The following is a 19,299-nucleotide window of genomic DNA, read 5'->3' as shown; positions in this document are numbered from 1 at the left end:
AACAGCATAGAGAGCCCAGAAATGGACCCACAAGTCTATGGTCAACTAATCTTTGACAAAGCAGGAAAGAATGTCCAATGGAAAAAAGTCTCTTCAACAAATGGTTTTGGGAAAATTGGACAGCCACATGCAGAAGAATGAAACTGGACCATTTCCTTACACCACACACAAAAATAGACTCCAAATGGTTGAAAGATGTACATGTGAGACAGGAGTCCATGAACATCCTAAAGGAGAACACAGGCAGCAACCTCTTTGACCTCAGTCGCAGCAACTTCTTCCTAGAAACATTGCCAAAGGCAAGGGAAGCAAGGGCAAAAATGAAGTATTGGGACTTCATCCAGATAAAAAGCTTTTGCACAGCGAAAGAAACAGTCATCAAAACCAAAAGGCAACTGACAGAATGGGAGAAGATATTTGCAAATGACATATCAGATAAAGGGCTAGTATCCAAAATCTGTAAAGAACTCATCAAACTCAACACCCAAAGAACAAATGATGGATCAAGAAATGGTCAGAAGACATGAACAGACATTTTTCCAAAGAAGACATCCAAATGGCCAACAGACACATGAAAAAGTGCTCAACATCGCTCAGCATCAGGGAAATCCAAATCAAAACCTCAATGAGATACAACCTCACACCAGTCAGAATAGCTATTAACAAGTCAGGAAATGACAGATGTTGGTGGGGATGCAGAGAAAGGGTAACCCTCCTACACTATTGGTGGGAATGCAAGCTGGTGCAGCCACTCTGGAAAACAGTATGGAGGTTCCTCAAAAAATTGAAAATAGAGCTACCCTATGACCCAGCAATTGCACTACTGGGTATTTACCCCAAAGATACAAATGTAGGGATCTGAAGGGGTACATGCACCCCAATGTTTATAGCAGCAATGTCCACAATAGCCAAACTATGGAAAGAGCCAAGATGCCCATCGACAGATGAATGGATAAAGAAGAGGTGGTATATATATACAATGGAATGTTATGCAGCCATGAAAAGCAATGAAATCTTGTCAGTTGCAACGACGTGGATGGAACTGGAGGGCGTTATGCTGAGCGGAATAAGTCAATCAGAGAAAGACATGTATCATATGACCTCACTGATATGAGGATTTTTTAATCTTAGGAAACAAATTGAGGGTTGCTGGAGTGGTGGGGGATGGGAGGGATGGGGTGGCTGGGTGATAGACTTTGGAGAGGGTATTTGCTATGATGAGGACTGTGAATTGTGTAAAACTGTTGAATCACAGAACTGTAACTCTGAAACAAGTAATACATTATATGTTAAAAAAGAAGATAACAGGAGGGGAAGAATGAAGGGGGGGAAATTGGAGGGGGAGATGAACTATGAGAGACTATAGCCTCTGAGAAACAAACTGAGGGTTCTAGACAGGAGGGGGGTAGGGGGATGGGTGGGGGGATGGGTTAGCCTGGTGATGGGTATTAAAGAGGGCACGTGCTGCATGGAACACTGGGTGTTATACGCAAACAATGAATCATGGACTGCTACATCAAAAACTAATGATGTAATGTATGGTGATTAATGTAACATAATAATAAATAAAAAAATAAAAAAAAACCATACAGCTTTTGGTTTCATTGATATTTTCTATTATTTTTTCATCTCTGTTTCATTTATTTCCCCTATAATCTTTATTTTTACCTTCCTTTTACTAACATTGGGCTTTGTTATTTTTCTAGCCCCTTTAGGTGTAAGGTTGGGTTGTTTATTTGAGATATTTCTTGTTTCTTGAAATAAGTGTGTATCACTATAAGCCTTCCTCTTAGAATTGCTTTTTCTATGTCTCAAAGATTTAAGACCACCAAGTTTTCACTTTTATTTGTCTCAATGTATTTTAAAGTTTCCTCTTTCATTTCTTCATTAACACATTTGTTGTTTAGTAGTATATTGTTTACCTTCATGCATTTGTGTTTTTTAATTTTTTTTCTTGTAATAGATTTCTAGTTTCATACTGTTGTGGTCAGAAAAGATGCATGATATGACTTCAATATTCTTAAATGGACTGAGATTTGTTCTGTGGCTTAGTATGTGATCTATCCTAGAGAATATCCCCTGCACACTAAAAAAGAACTTGTGAAATGTTCTCTATATATCTGTTACATCTATCTGGTCTAAGGTGTTTTTCAAAGCCACTATTTCCTTGTTGATTTTCTATCTGGATGATCTATCCATTGATGTACATGCGTTAAAGTCCTCTTCTACTATTGTGTTACTGTCAGTTTCTCCTTTTATGTTTGTTAATATGTGCTAGATGTATTTAGGTGCTCCTATGTTGGTATATAGGTATTTACAATTGTTATATCCTCTTGTTGGATTGTAATGGCCATCTTTGTCTGTTGTTACAGTCTATTTTAAAGTCTATTTTGTCCAATAGAAGTATTGCTACTCCATATTTCTTTTGCTCCCAATTGCATGGTGTAAGTGTTTTCATCCCTTAACTTCTAGTCTGTACTTGTCTTTAGATCTGAAGTGAATCTCTTTTAGGCGGCATAATAAATGGGTCTTATTTTTTTTATCCCTTAAGTCACACTGTGTCTTTTGACTTGGAGCATTTGTCCATTCATATTTAAAGTAATGATTGGAGAGATATGTACTTATTGGCACTTTGTTAATTGTTTTCTGGTTGTTTTTGCAGTCATTTTATGTTCCTTCTTTTCTTGCTTTCTTTTTTTTTTTTTTTTTGGTTGATGGCTTTCTTTAGTGTTATGCTCTCTTTATTTTGTGTGTGTCTATTATAGGTTTTTGATTTGTGGTTGCCATTGACTTCTAACTTAACATCTTATGTGTACAGTAGTCAATATTAGTTTGATAGTCAATTAAGAACAAACACATTCTAAAACCACTAAATTTTTACTCCCCTCTCCATGTTTTATGTGTATGATATCATATTTTACATATTTTTATCTTATACAACCTGTACTAATTTTTGTAGATGTAATTTATTTTATTACTTTTGTGTTTTAACCTCCAAACTGGCTTCATAAGTGATTAATCTACTCCTTTACTAATGTTCGGTTTTACCTCTGAAATTTTTTTCTTTTATAATTTTCTTACTTCTAGTTATGACTTTTTTTTTCCACTTAAAAAATTCCCTTTAACATTTCTTATAAGGCTGATTTGGTGGTCATGAACTCCTTTAACTTTTGTTTGTGTGGGAAACTCTTTATCTTGCCTATTCTGAGTGATAATCTTGCTGTGTAGAATATTTTTGATTGTAGATTTTTTCCTTTCAGAACTTTAATGTATCATACCACTCCCTTCTGGTCTGAAGTTTCTGCTGAAAAATCAGCTGATAGCATTATGGGGTTTCCCTTGTCTGTAACTGTTTATTCTTTGTTGCTTTTAAAATTATCTCTTTATTGGGGCTCCTGGGTGGCTCAGTCGTTAAGCGTCTGCCTTCTGCTCAGGTCATGATCCCAGGGTCCTGGGATCGAGCCCCACATCTGGCTCCCTGCTCTGCAGGAAGCCTGCTTCTCCCTCTCCCACTTCCCCTGCTTGTGTTCCCTGTCTCATCACTGTGTCTCTTTCTGTCAAATAAATAAATAAAATCTTTAAAAAAAATAAAATTATCTCTTTATCATTAATTTTTGCTAGTTTAATTATTACATGTCTTAGTGCGGACCTTCTTGGGTTCTTCTTGTTAGGAGCTCTGTGTGTTTCCTATAACTGGATGTCTTTTTCTTTCCCCAGATTAGGGACATTTTCAGCTATTGTTTCTTCAGATAAGTTTTCTTCCCTCTTCTCTCTCTCTTCTTCTTCTGGGATCCCTATAATGTGAATGTTATTATGTTTGATGTTGTTGCAGAGTTCTCTTAACCTATTTTTATTTTTAGTTATTCTTATTGCTGTTCAGCTTGGGTGCATTCCATTGCTCTGTCTTCCAGATCACTGATCCATTCTTCTGCATCCTCTAATCTGGCCTTGATTCCCTCTACAGTATTCTTCATTTCAGTTTTTGAATTCTTCAGTTCTGCTGGTTCTTTTTTATATTTTTCTTTGTTGAAGTTCTCACTGAGACTCTCTACTTTTTTCTCAAGTCCAGTGAGTATCTTTATGACCAGTACTTTGAATTCTTTATTAGGAATATTGCTTATCATCATTTCATTTAGCTCTTTTACTGTGATTTTGTTGTGTTCTTTCATTTGGGGCATATTCCTTTCTCTATTCATTTTGTCTAACTTTCTATGTTTGTTTTTATATACCAGGTAGATTGGCTATGTCTTTTGGTTTTGAAAGTCATGGCCTGTATAGAAGAGGTCCTGTAGTAAAATATATACAAAATACAGTGCAGTTCCACATGGTCACCAGAACCAGATGCTCCAGAGGTTTCTCCTGTGTGAGCTTCTGTGGCTGAGCTGCAATTGCCTACAGCCCAGCCAGCTGCAATGACCTGCTTTGTCTGCTGTGGGCACACTGGGCAGAGTTTGCTACCCAATCTGTTGAGAGGCTTGGATGCAGCTGTAACAGGTTGTTGGTGAGTAGGGTCATCAGTCTACCTAGATGTTTGCAATTAGCCTCTTTGCCACAGCTGCAGATGGGCACCAATGGATAGGGCTTACATTCTGCAGAGCATCTAGGAGGTCCTGCTGCAGGGACTACTGGCATGCTGGTGTGTGCGGTTACCCTCCCTCCCCAGGGCAGGAGTTACTTTGGAGTGGTGGCTTCCAGGCCAGGGCTGCCTGCTGGGTGTGGTGGGGCAGGAGCTATTTTGGAGGTACACCTATCAAGGCAGGCAGATCGGATGGGGTGGGTCCACAGGGGACACTGCACAGGAGGAAAAGGTCATGTGGTGCTAGCAAGGTAAATGGAGAATGTTAGCATTGGTTCTTGCAAGTGTCTGGCTACCTAGACTGGGGGAGGGGAAAGAAAACTTCACCCACCAGCACTTTTTTTCCTGAAGACATCTCCCGCAGACCTCTAATCCTCTTGTGCATGTTCTAAGATTAGTCAATAAATCTCCTCCACATATATCCAAGGCACTTTTCAAACTGCTGCTTCTATGCTGTGTCTGGGGCTGAGTTATTTAGTATGCTGGCTTGTTAAATGTGGGGACTTGGTTTCCTATCATGCTCCAGCTGTTCAGGAGTTAAGGCCGCTGATTTTTAAAGCTCTTGGTGTGAAGTCTCACTGGTTTTCAAAGTCAAATGGTATGGGAGCTCATCTTCCCAGTGCAGGTCTCCAGTGCTGGGGGTGCCTGGTGTGGGGTCTGTCTCACTTCTCCATGCTTGTGATGTCTCTCTTGTTTGTGGTTAGTTGCACTGGGGTTCCCAAGTGTGTCTTCAACATTCCTACCCTTTCAGATGTGGTCTTCTCTCTCTTTTTTTTTTATTCTTATGTTAATTCCCATACATTACATCATTAGTTTTAGATGAAGTGTTCCATGATTCATTGTTTGTGCATAACACCCAGTGCTCCATGCAGAATGTGCCCTCCTCAATACCCACCACCAGGCTAACCCATCCTCCCACCCCCTTCCCCTCTAGAACCCTCAGTTTGTTTTTCAGAGTTCATTGTCTCTCATGGTTCGTCTACCCCTCCGATTTCTCCCCCTTCATTCTTCCCCTCCCGCTACCTTCTTCTTCTTCTTCTTTTTTATTTTTCTTAACATATATTGCATTATTTGTTTCAGAGGTACAGATCTGAGATTCAACAGTCTTGCACAATTCACAGCGCTTATCAGAGTACATACCCTCCCCAGTGTCTATCACCCAGTCACCCCATCCCTCCCACCCTACCCCCCACTCCAGCAACCCTCAGTTTGTTTCCTGCAATTAAGAATTCCTCATATTAGTGAGATCATATGATACATGTCTTTCTCTGTTTGACTTATTTCACTCAACATAATACCCTCCAGTTCCATCCACGTCGTTGCAAATGGCAAGATCTCATTCCTTTTGATGGCTGCATAATATTCCATTGTATATATATACCACATCTTCTTTATCCATTCATCTGTCAATGGACATCTTGGCTCTTTCCACAGTTTGGCTATTGTGGACATTGCTGCTATAAATATCGGGGTGCACGTACCCCTTCTCTTTAAGATTAGCTATGGAAGGTCTGTTCTGCCAGTCTTTAGGTCATTTTCAGAGTTAGTTTTACAAATGTAGCTGTTACATTGGTATGTCCATGGCTGAATTTGGGATTCTCCTACTATGCCATCTTCCTTCCTTCCCTGCTAAACTTCTAAATGCGGAGTGTGCCAGGACACAGCTTAGCCCCTTCTCACTCCTTCTCCTATCCTTTTTTTTTTTCCCCTCTCCTCTCCTCTGGAAATTTTTTCCTTTAGGTGGTTTCATCTCGTAGCATGTCTTTGAATACCTCCTCTATGACTGCCATTTTAATGTTTTTATCCTGATCTCTTAGACTCCAAACCCATATATCCTGTTTCCTACCTGACTTATGCTCCTAAATTTCTAACAGGCATATTAAATTTAAATTAACCAAAACAGAACTCTTAATTTCCCACCTTCAAATCTGTTCTTTGTCCTATTGTCTAGTTTCTTTTTTTTTTTTGAAAAATGGCACTGCCATTCATTCATTCGACCAAACCAGTGAGGCAGAAATCATTTCTCTTCCCTCCATATCTGATGAGTCAGCAAATCCTGTCAGCTCTGTGTCTGAAATCTATTCACTTCTCTCTTACTCCACTGCTATGACCTTAGTTTAATTCACCATCATTTCTTACTTGGACTATTGCAAGAGCCTCTTAACTTCTACTCCTGACTTTTCTTCCTTCCTCCTTTCCTTCTTTACATAAGAACAACCAAAGTGGTGTTTAAAAAAATGTAAATCAGAAATTCTCAGTCATCTCTTTAAATTTCCACGTCTTTTCATTGCATTTGAAAGAAAATGAAAACACTGTAATCCATATATCCCTACATAATCTTGTCTCAGCCCACTACTTTCTACTTTTAATTCCACTCACACCATTGTTCACTAAGATCTAGTTGCTCTACTTTCTTTTCCTTAAAGGAACCAGGTGTGTTCTACCTTTAAACTTCTATATGTATTGTTATTTAAGCTTATTTTACTTGTTTGCTTATTTCTTTTATTTTTATTTGTATTCTCCCATTAGGATTCTACATTCATAAGAGCAGAACCTTTTCTATCTCATTCACACATTTCAATTCAGGAAAAACAATGGAGGTGCTTGAAAACACAGTTTCTGCTATTTTCAAAATGGCACATAGTGCTTTTATAGTAACAAGCTCTTTCAAACATTGCAGGTAGAGTTGGAATTATGGCTAGAAAATGATTGGTAGAACTGATATGGTAAGTACATACAATTTGAAACCAATCCCATGAGTTTGGTGACAGACAAATAATTATTGTCACCATGCTCAAAATTCTACCACTAGTAAATTTAGCTAGGATTGTGGTTGGGAGAGAATAGAGGAGGGAGGTAGTTGTGAGATAAAATATTAAACTTTAGTAGGTTACTATATTTTAGTAATATTTAGTCAGTGAGATCTTTAGTAAGTGAAAAAAGAAAAAAAGGTGAGGAGATGAGAGGAGTTAAGTTCTAGGGTGGATAAGGTGAAGGAGATCTCTCCTTAAAGGGGTAAAGAGAACAGAGAAGAGAGGGTGGCAGAAATGCTTATAAGCCCTATTTATTTCATATTTATTTTTAAATCTACATGCAACTATCCAGTTATGAGATAGTATAAATAACCATTAATGTCATACTTGGCCACTGAATTATAAAGGTTTTCATTTTCTGATTATAAAAAGTATACATTTAATTTTCCAATATATAAAAAATTAAAAAATAAATATATAAATATAAATATATATACCAAATAAATATAAATATACACCAAATAAATAAATTTGGTAATAAGATGACATTTTTTCACTTATTTTTATTATTTCCTTTCTTCTACTGGCTTGGGGCTTTGTTCTTTTCTTGCTCTTTTGTGTGTAAGGTTAGGTTTTTGAGAATTTTCTTATTTCGTGAAGTAGGCCTGTATTGCTAAATCTTCCCTCTTAGGACAATTTTTGATGCATCCCAAAGATTTTGGACCCTTGTGTGTTTATTTTCATTTGTATCCATGTAATTTTCTTTTTTTTTAAAGATTTTATTTATTTATTTGAGACAGAGAGAATGAGAGAGACAGAGAGCACATGAGAGGGGGGAGGGTCAGAGGGAGAAGCAGGCTCCCCGCCGAGCAGGGAGCCCGATGCGGGACTCGATCCTGGGACTCCAGGATCATGACCTGAGCCGAAGGCAGTCGCCCAACCAACTGAGCCACCCAGGCGCCCGTATCCATGTAATTTTCGATTTCCTCTTTGATTTCTTGGTTGACCCAATCACTGTTCCATAGCATGTTATTTAGCCTCCATGTATTTGTGTTCTTTCCAGATTTTTTCTTGTGATTTCTTATGTTGTGGTTAGAAAAGATGCATGATATGATATTAATCTTTTGGAATTCATTGAGACTTATTTTGTTGCCTAACATGTGATCTATTCTAGAAAATGTTTCATGTATACTTGAAAATGTGCACTTCTGCTGTTTCTGGTTGGAATGTTCTGGATATATTTGTTAGATCCATCTGGTCCAATGTGTAATTTAGAGCTGCTGTTTCCTTGTTGATTTCTGTCTGGATGACCTATCCATCGAGGTATGGGGTGTTAAAGTCCCCTACTATTATTGTATTACTGTCACTTTCTTCCTTTATGTCTATTAATAGTTGCTTTATGTATTTAAGTTCTTCTGTGTTGGGTGCATAAGTATTTACAATTGTTATATTCTCTTGTTGAATTAATTGTTCCCTTTATCATTATGTAGTGTCCTTCTTTGTCTCTTGTTTTAAAGTCTATTTTGTCTGATAGAAGTACTGCTACCTCTTTTTTCTTTTTGCTCCAATTTGCATGGTATAAATTTTCTCAGCCCTTCACTTTCAATCTGCATGTGTCCTTAGGTCTGAAGTGAGTCTCTTGTAGGCAGCATATAGATGGTTCTTGTTTTTTTCTCAATCCTTTTGATTGGAACATTTAGTCCATTCACATTTAAAGTAACTATTGAGGGGTATGTGCTTATTGGCACTTGGTTAATTGTTTTCTGGTTGTCTTTGAAGTTCTTCTCTATTCCTTTCTTCTCTTGTGGTTTGATGGGTTTTTTAGTGTTATGCTTGGATTTCTTGCTCTCTATTTTTTGTTTATCTATTGTAAGTTTTTTGACTTGACAAGATGCCATGTTTTTAAAAATAACTTATAAGGCACTATAAAATAGTATAAAGGTTACTGTGCCCATGGATTCTGTGTTTCTAAGTATAAAAATAGTTGTCAGAATTTGTGTTAATTTATTTGAAGTTTAAAATGCAATCATTGTGATGATTATTTCAGAATTTGGTTTATTCCTATTAACATTCTATTTTTAAGGATATTCCAGTTTTTTGGATACATTTCCATTTTAAATGATACACATTTAGCAACAATGTTGTGCTCTGACCTTCTTGAGTGTTACTCTTGAGTGGTCTTGCTTTTAATCTCTAGTCAAGCCTTGATCACAACATTCCATAAAACTCTCACCAAGGTCACTAGGATCTCTACATGGCCATATATGTTTTGCAATCTCAGGCTTCATCTTTCTGAATTTTTCAGAAGCATTTTACCCAGGAGAGCAATTCTTCTCTTAGCTTCTGAATTTCTTCCTTGTCTCCCTTCATTTCTTTGGCCAGACTCCCTTTCTTTCTTGAGTTCCAAATGCTCAGGCATCATAGGGCTCAATTCTGAAACATCTTTATCAACATTCAGTGATCTCAGCCAGTATATATATAAAGGCCATTTATATACTGATGATTCCTTGGAGTTAAATCTCCATCTCTACCCTTTCTCTTAACATAAGACCTACTTGACAACTCTTTTTGGAAATAAGAGTCTCATAAAATTAAACACATTTAAACCAGAATCTGTAATTTTTTTTTCACTAACATCCACTCTTTTTTCGAGTTTCTCATCTATGTGAATGACATGTTATTCGCTCAGTTTCTTGGGTGAAAAACTCTGGAATTATCTTTGATTCCTTTCTTTTCTTAGTTCACACTGAATTCATTTTCAAATTCCATCATACATCCATACAAAATATATGTTAAAAAGTCCCTTTTCAATTTCACTGTGATTGCTCCAGTCAAAAGCAACTTAATTGTCTGAGGTGCCTGGGTGTCTCGGTTAGTGTCCAACTCATGATTTCAGCTCAGGTTGTGATCTTATGGGCTGTGGGACTGAGCCCTGCATCAGGCTCTGTGCTCAGCAGGGAGTTTGCTTGAGATTCTCTCCCTCTGCCTTAGCCCCTCCCCCCCAACTCACTTGTTCTCTCTCTCTCCCTCTCTCTAAAATAAATAAATAAATTAATTTAAAAAAAAGTTCATTGTCACCTAGGTTGGAACAACTGCCTTTCTTTGTTCTCCCTGAGATCTAGTCTAGAGTCTATTCTCGACCCTCTAGACTAAGAGTCTTTTAAAATATAAGTCAGATACTGACTTGACTCTTCCTGTTCAAAATTTTCTAATGCCTTCTCCTCATACTTGGGATAAAATCCAGATTCCTTTCTGTGCTTCACAAAACCCCATATAATCTGGTCCTTGTCTTGGTGTTCTTTCCACCATTTTCCTACCACTCTCTCCGTTGTTCACTGTTATCTCACCCAAATCACTCCCTTCATGTTCTTTGAACAAGGCCAGCATGCTGTTACTTTAGAGACTTTGAGTTTGCTGTTCTCTCTGCCTCTTTCACATTCAGTCATGTTTCAATTCAAATGTCACAACCTCGAAAAAGGTGACTTTTCATACCTTTATAAATAGCACACTCTTTCACTCTCTACCTTCTTATTCAGGTTTATTTTTCTACACAGTATTTATCATAATTGAAATTATATCCCACATTTATTTGTTAGTTAGTTTGTTATTTGCCTTCACTAATTCAATATGAAATTCATGAGGACAGAGACTTCACTTTGCTCATTGTTTTATCCTTAGCATCTAGCTTAGTGTCTGGTAGGTACTTAGTGAGTCTTCAATAAATGTTTGTTGACTTAATGAATGAATTATTTATATTTACAAGGAGAAGAATTGTGCACAAATATAAATCTTAGGTGATGTTTGGACCTCCAAGAGAGCTTTTATTACAAGTGAGTTGCAGTGGGAATGTGAATGTCATGCAGAAAAAAAAAAAAAAAAAGAGTGTGGCTGGCTGTGTGAGAGAAGCACCACTCTGAGATGTGGGAGTCTGGATCCCTCACTCTTCTGTTTACCAGGATACACTTTGTGACCTTTCTAACAGTATGCACACCAGATGTTTTTATTCAGAATTCTAGGTTAGTCTACACTTATGTAGCTCTTTTAGGTTAGGCTCCCTAGAAGCAGAGATTGAGACAGAGATTTCAGTGCATGTGATTTATTTTGAGAGCGCTTGCAGGTAAACCTGTAAAGAACGGAGGAGAGAAGAAGGAAGGAGAGGGAGATGAGAAGGATTGTGGTCTCAGTAATTAATTCAGCCTTGTCCTGATGCACACAGCAAAGGCTCTACATCATAAAACGTACCATGAAGTTTTCTTCTTTAGTCAAGTGACAAGTGTCAGTCAGTCATTGGCTTTGGGTTGCCTGATTGTGGGAAGGGAATTTTTCAGGTAAAGCAGCACCCCTCAGTGAAGGACAGTTCTCCAAAGCGGAATCTGAGAACCATAAGCAGCCAACACTGTGGAAGCTGGGAAAGTGCACTGGTCCCCTGAAGGGGAGCAGGGTAGGCTACCCCAATGTCTTCCACAGTGGTATTAAAAGGGACTGATTATGAAGCATAGATACTCATTCATTCAAAAAATATTTATTGTAGCTCTCATGAGCCAAGTACTACCAGTTGCTGAGATTCATTGGTGAATAGATATAGTCCTGCAGCATGGATAGGGAGATGAGAAGATATTAATCAAATAAACATGTAATCATGATAAGACACATACTGAATTATGACCACCAAATAATAAATCAAAGCAATATTATAGAAACAAATCCATGATATCGTATAGATAATGGTTTCTTAGACATGGTCCTGCTGTAACTTTAAGATTTTGTGAATTCTTTATCATAGAAATCATTATCTAATGCTAGCAGTCTATTAATCAAATATTTCTCAGGCTTATTTGAAAACTCAAATAGAATTAAAAAAATGTGTTTTCAGTCTGAAACCATGGTGGTGTACAAGTCTTATACTTGGTCACTATTTAAGTTTAAAGGGAACTAAGGTCTTGGGTACGATGCTAATTACTTTTTGTCTTTTAGAAATTATCTCCCAAAATCCTATCACTTACTGGCCAACACAAAAAGTAGGGATCTTCAATTTGTGGAATATTCAAGTTCATAGACTAGGTATGATCCTCTCGTTCATGTGGAGGCTAAAATTTCACTGAAGTCTTTGCAATGTTATGAAATTTTCACCATTATAAGGCTGACATGACCGTGTTTGAAAATAGCAAAATTTAAAGGACAAAAAGTCATTTAAATAAATAGGTATAGATCATCAAGTCCAAGCAAATTTTGAGAAGTCAGTATAGGAGTTAAGATCTGCCAAGAGAGTATAATAGGAAAACTTGTTTCATACATTAAATTATTAGAAGGAAATACACAAAAACATTTTTCCACAAAAACATTTTTAGGGGCACCTGGGTGGCTCAGTCGTTAAGCTTCTGCCTTCGGCTCAGGTCATGATCCTAGAGTCCTGGGATTGAGCCCCACATTGGGCTCCCTGCTCAGCTGGAAGCCTGCTTCTCCCTCTCCCGCTCCCCCTGCTTGTGTTCCCTCTCTCACTGTATCTCTCTCTGTCAAATAAATAAATAAAATCTTTAAAAAACAAAACAAAACATTTTTAACCACCAGAAAAATGGATATCAGTAAATATCCACCTGTAACTCCTGATTTTTATCTAAAGGTCTATTTTCATGTCCTTAAAAAAATTCTTTACATGGTACCATGGAAGCTACTGTACTAAAAAAATAAGCCAGCTAATGAACATGTCAGTAAAATAGTATATTTTTCTTTCTTTGCCACAGAACAAAAATTTCAAAAGAATATAATTCTGTTGAAGTGTCACCAAACCATTTCTTTAGGAGAATGTAGTGGCAGCAGAAATAACAAGGCTTATTTTCAATAATTCTATTCATACCTCAAATCCCTGTGGTCTTCCTAGACTCTCTTTAATATGTTTCCATGCAACAAGAATCTCTGACACAGACACACTTGTAGCCTTGACATCTGTGGGAGCAGCACTGGGTTCTGTATAAAGGAAAAGGGAAATAATAAACTGTGATGGTAGCAAGTTATGTCTATCAAAGCATTGCACCTGAATCTGTCCGGTGTTACCTCCTTCTACCTTATTTTTGAAATGAAGTGCTATGGTAGCTATGAAAAACACAACAAGATAAAAAGATGATCTTTTTGGATATCTATACCTGGGTCAAATCTCATCAATACTTTACCAATGACAAATGACAAATTTAGCAAGACAAGCAAAGATATTTATTCTTGGATTAACCAGGACATTTCTGGAGAAGTTAAATTGTCTGACTTAAACTGTCTGCCAGTCTAACATAATGATCAAAAGCATGGACTAGAAAATCAGCCTTGGCTATTTTGATGCTGTTTTTTGCCTTCAAAAAATTTATTTATTTACCTTTAGGCAAGTTGCTTTGCCTTTTCCTATGCTCCAGTTCCCTCATCTGTAATATGGGCATAATAAGAGTACTTATCTCAGAGGTTTTTAAGGTTAGTTTTAGCTGGAATAAGAGATACAAAATATTTAGCACAGTGCTTGGCACTTAAAACATTCATTCACAAAATATCACTTATTATTATTTTATTTTATTTTTTACTTCTTGTAGGCATAAATAGAGTAAAAATTTCATTAGTTTTTGTTGTTGTTGTTGTTCTAACTACAAAACTACATTTCCATGTAGAATATGACATGAATCATTATATTTAAAAGGCATGCATTGACTTTTAAGACAGGTATGGACTGAAAAGGAGAGTCCCTGAAGGTCTTAGTCCTATTGCTCAAAAAGTGTATTTTCATTTGTTCCTACACTTAGTGACCTTTCTCACTATTTTTTCCAAATACACCATGGCTGACTGGCATCCTTCAAGATGTACACTTTATTTGAGGTTGCACTGTATGTGAGGAACAACATACTTTCAGCTTTGACATTGCTGAATCATAAATACTATGTCACAAACACACGTTAAATGAAATGGCAGAATAAAGGCCATACTTTAGTTCAAACAGTTCTGTACAAAGTCAATTTAAAAAATCTACCACATAAAAATTGTAGAGACTTTAATACTAACCCCATATCACTGGTAAGACATCAGATTAATCTATTGAAAATGTTTTTGTTTGTTTTTTAAGATTCAGGGAGCCATATGTCAAAGCCAAGAGTTGTATGTAACATATTTAAAAAGCATTATTAGAGATATTAAAGGAATTATAACCATTTTCTGAGATCTTCCTTTTTTCTAATGAAAGGTAGTCACACATCTACCTGGAGAAACTTCATATATTACTAAGTGAAAATTATCAATGAAAAACATCTACCCTTGTTACTGTAAAAGAAACCCAGGAAAAACTTTTCCAACGGTACATATTTGTACCAAGCAATGATTTTCTTTTGATAAAACTCAAAATCACATGCTATAATTGTGTTAATTCTAAGTGCTTTAGTAAATTCACATTAATCTTTACATAGGAGCTGACATTAATTCCAGCCATGGTATAAAGTATAATTTCTCATTCTGTCACCTTTTGAATATATTTTTTTTCAATTTTTGAATAGCATTTTCTTTTTTTTATTATTATTATGTTCAATTAGCCAGCATATAGTACATCATTAGTTCTTGATGTAGTGTTCAATGATTCATTAGTTGCGTATAACACCCAGTGCTCATCACCACAGTGCCCTCCTTAATATCCATCCCTCAGTTACCCCATCCACCAGCCCCCCTCCCTTCTGTAACCCTCAGTTTGGTTCCTGGAGTCCAGAGTCTCTCATGGTTTGTCTCCATCTCTGATTTCTTCCCATTCAGTTTTCCCTCCATCCCCTGTGGTCCTCCATGCTATTCCTTATGTTCCACATATGAGTGAAACCATATGATAATTGTCTTTCTCTGCTTGACTTATTTCACTTAGCATAACCTTTTGAATATTTTTTATTATTTTCTTTTGCTCAATGGTTTCCCTCACTCTACTTTCCAGCTTACTATTATCTGGCATCTATGTGATTTAAAAAAAAAAAAATTCTGGGGAAAGCTTCTATTTCAGTCTAGAATTCTGATCATTAGACTTGCAACAAGACTTTTTTCATTGCTACTTAATAGGAGTTAAAATTCTTGATTTTGCAAGTAAATGAAAGGAAATGCTGATGTTCTTAAAGTATGTACAACCTGATCTCCAGGATTTAAAGTATGATTTATTTCAAAGACAGCCACACTTTGGGTATCATTTGTTATTCACAAGCAGTTTTGCTTATCTACTTAAATGAATGCATTGCAGAGATTTGTGTGTCGCATACCTTCTTTCAGCTTTTTTATTATTGAAGCAATTACATCTTTGTCAAAGAAGATTGCAGGGAGATAAATAATTTTAGAAGCACAAAACAGTGGTTGGGTAGAAGTCCTTCTATCCCTCTTTATCTCTAGAGAAAGGAATAATTTCTCTTTCAGCTTTCTGTAGCACTGCACAACCTTAAGTACTACTCAAATAGAAGTAAGAAAGTTTTAAAAAATAAAGAAAAGTTTTTGGGGCGCCTGGTTGGCTCAGTCATTAAGTATCTGCCTTTGGCTCAGGTCATGATCCCAGGGTCCTGGGATCAAGCCCCGCATCGGGCTCCCTGCTTGGCGGGAAGCCTGCTTCTCCCTCTCCCACTTACCCTGCTTGTGTTCTCTCTCTGGCTGTCTCTCCCTGTCAAATAAATAAATAAAATCTTAAAAAATAATAATAATAAAAATAAAGAAAGAAAGAAACGTTTTTTTAAAAAAGAAAAAATATTCAGAAACCTATTTCCTAAACATGCACCCGGAATTTCTATTTAAAAGCTCTGAGGATTTTAAATCAGGATCAGACCCAAACAGACATTTCACAGATGCATTCTTAGGGGCTAACTGAATGAAGGTAGATGAATCAAACAAGAACTGAAGAGTCATTTTTATTTGTTTCACCTTCTGGATGTAAATAGTATCAGAAGTAAACCCAGGTTGATCTAAATTAGAAATTTCAGCATGTAAAAAAAGTGATCTCAGTCAGTTTACTTCCGGAAGTTTCAGCATGTATTGTTATAGCCATGGATTGAAACGTTTTTTTTTTTGTAAGCAAAAGTAACTGTCTAGATCACAGAATTGTAGTTTGGATTGGAACTAGCTGTTCTGTTTGGGTATCCCATTGTAACTGAGTAATGGAAGGTAACTAAAAAGAATTTTAAAAAGTCACTTGAATCAAAGGTCATAAATGGATGGTCAGTGGGTGTTTAGTCATGTTTTGTATGACCCAATAATGAATTAATTTATTTTAACATTTCATATAAAAATAAGAATTTCTGACTTATTTAGGAAAAAATTGGTGATACAAAGCCTGAATTCGTGGGTGTTGCTAGTTGAGAATTAGCAGTTGGTCCCATTAGGGCATATTCTTTTAGGTTTGCCAGAGTCCCTACCACTACCTATTATCTCACACTGGGACTACTTCACTTATTTATATCTCTTACCTGACCTCTATAGGCTTTTGAGTTATGGACGTATGTTTTAGATCCATGGTCACATCATGTTCTCATTTTGCAGATGAAAATGTGACATGTACACAGGTTGATATATCCAAACTCTGCTTCTGGCTCTGAAAGAACCCCAACTAGAACTCAGGTCTCAAATACTCTTTCCTCTGTGTTTTTACATGGGTACCAAGGCAGCATATTTCTTAGAATCAGTTTTGAGACCCAGAAGAGATTTTGGAGGGAACATAGAGTTCATTTTCTTGCTGTTCAATTACTTCCAAATAACTGACAGAGGAACAGATTGGAATACAATTGGAAACAAACAACAACAAACAGATGAGGGGAACAACCAATGGTGATAATAATTACCATTTATTGAGGATTTGATATGTGCCTAGCGTTATTCAAAATTCTTTACATGAATTCATTAATCCTTCAAGAACCCTATTATTAATCACTATTTCTGCCGATAAATTGAAAGGCAGAGTCAAGCAACTTGCCCAAAGTCACACAGCTGCTAGAAGGTGGAGAGAGGATTTCAACAAGGCAATCAGGTCCTAAGTACCATGCTGCTCCACTTCTGTGCACACATCTATGTTTACACACCTAATGCTTTTCCTTGTGCTCCTGCTTTCTTTTCTTCTTGCCCTACCACACCTAACTTCTCTCAAGAATATTGATGTTGGGGTACCTACTTGGGCTCTCTAAGTCTTGTCAGAAGCCACCTAAACCCCTGTCATCTCCTATTTAACTCTACTTACTATCAGCTCCTTTTATTCCTGTTTCATGGTATTTTTAATAATGTTGAATCACAGCTGCACTGCTTCTCATAGATCCTGTATATTCAGGTATTTCTAAAACTCTCCTGATCTGTAAATCATAGGGTGTTTCCTGCCACTCTCACTTCTGTTATACTCAGGTAATTTTGATGAAAATTCAGGGACTTATTTCAGAGACTGTACTAGTGGTATGTCTAATAGATTCAAAGACTTAATAAAGATTTCTTTTTTTTTCTTTTACATATGATGATATTAATTAGGCCATGGCTAACTCCTTCACTCCAGTCTTGGGATATAAAGTGGACAAGCTGATTGATAGATTTCAGTTTCTGTCAGATTAAAAATTTTGAACAGCATTACCATGTTCATGAATTAAGATGATACATTTATATTAAGTGACTTAGCAGCTGGAGTTCTCCAAGTAATATGGGGGGATGTGCTTGTAATATTGATTATACATCTGACTTCCCAGGAGGGGTGGGCAACAGCATTAATCAAAGGAGAGTTTAATAAACTCCTTGGGAGAAAGGGTTATGGCTTCATTATTTAAAAATTCAGTGAAGACAGCTGTAGTTGAACTTTTACAGGCATTAATCCAAACGGATCATCTGGCAAAGACAGGAAATTATTCCTTGTATTTTACAACTAATATGCCAATTTATTAATTTTCAAGTTCACATAAATCCCACTGAGTTCAGTTTCAGCTAGGAATTGATCTGGAGAATAACACCTCATGAATGTTGGGTTTTAATTTGAGCTGTAGTAGCTCCATTTGTGAGGAGATAATTGCATATCATTTTCTGCAAATGAGGAGAGACTTCTTGATTTTAATAAAAATAAAAGCAGCATAATTTTTACATACAAGGCAAAAGCCAAGTAAACTAGAGAAAGCTAAGGCTTATCACAAATGAATAAATCTTTCAAACTATAATTAATCTATATCGAATTTCCCTCTATTTTTCTATTATATGTAATTGAATGCTCAGGTTCTTTTCCTTTCAAAACTATAGTAACAAGAACTAAGTGGAAAAGGATATAAGTTTGACTAATAGAAATGAAAGCCAATTGGATTTTTCATATTTAAAAAAATCTACCATGCATTATAAATCACTGTTACAACTTTGCTATCATTTAAAAAAATTAGAATTGTTTCAGAATGAGAGTATTGTATAGGATTATAGCATACCGTAGAGATTTGAAGTCAAATCAAGATGAGAATGCATATAATTCTTGCCTGGTTTAAAATGTATAGATAATTGATACATGTGCAAGGTGCATGGAAGGGTTATCTAGAGTCATTCAGGGTTACTTCTGTTGTGGAAATCTTGAAAGGTTTCCAAAGCTCAAGAGCATTAGCAGAAGAATAATTTTGGAGCTTTTCTGAAAATATTCTAGGGCAGCTGTCCACTTCAGAGTCACAAGAGTCAAGGTCATTTCCCAAGTGATTTATCAAGTATCAATATTATAAATGAGTTATTTTACTAAAAGATCACTTTCAAAATTTTCCCTATAATAATGTAATTCTCACTCTCATCCCAATTGACTTTCTTGAGAGGAAAAGAAAGGGATGGAAGGTATAAGGAATCACATAACCAAATATAGAAGTGTGCTCTGAATGTGAATGTCATCCATCATCGATCTACCACTGGGAAATGGGTTGAGAACTAGTTTTGTAAGGTTTGTCTTGAAGTCCTTGCTTTTTTCCAAACAACATGAGCTCTGGCGGCACATGTCTTCTTCCTGACTTG

General features: G+C 36.5%; 1 protein-coding gene across 12 annotated transcripts in view; it reads right to left on the bottom strand.

The window, feature by feature from the left end:
- The window catches only part of CNTN5 (contactin 5), a 1,392,146-nt gene that overhangs the window by 38,594 nt on the left and 1,334,253 nt on the right, over nt 1–19,299 (bottom strand). For all 12 annotated transcript variants that reach the window (XM_064577192.1, XM_064577190.1, XM_064577193.1 and 9 more), the window contains one exon: nt 13,184–13,293. In XM_064577192.1, the coding sequence (XP_064433262.1) occupies nt 13,184–13,293 (110 nt within the window). The remainder of the gene's footprint in view (nt 1–13,183; nt 13,294–19,299) is intronic.

Source organism: Mirounga angustirostris, unplaced genomic scaffold (genome assembly GCF_029215605.1).
Source record: "Mirounga angustirostris isolate CCGP_5_RB_7025 unplaced genomic scaffold, mMirAng1.0.hap1 SCAF_13, whole genome shotgun sequence".
NCBI classification, from domain to species: Eukaryota; Metazoa; Chordata; class Mammalia; order Carnivora; family Phocidae; genus Mirounga; species Mirounga angustirostris.
This window is presented reverse-complemented; position numbering and strand designations above follow the sequence as displayed.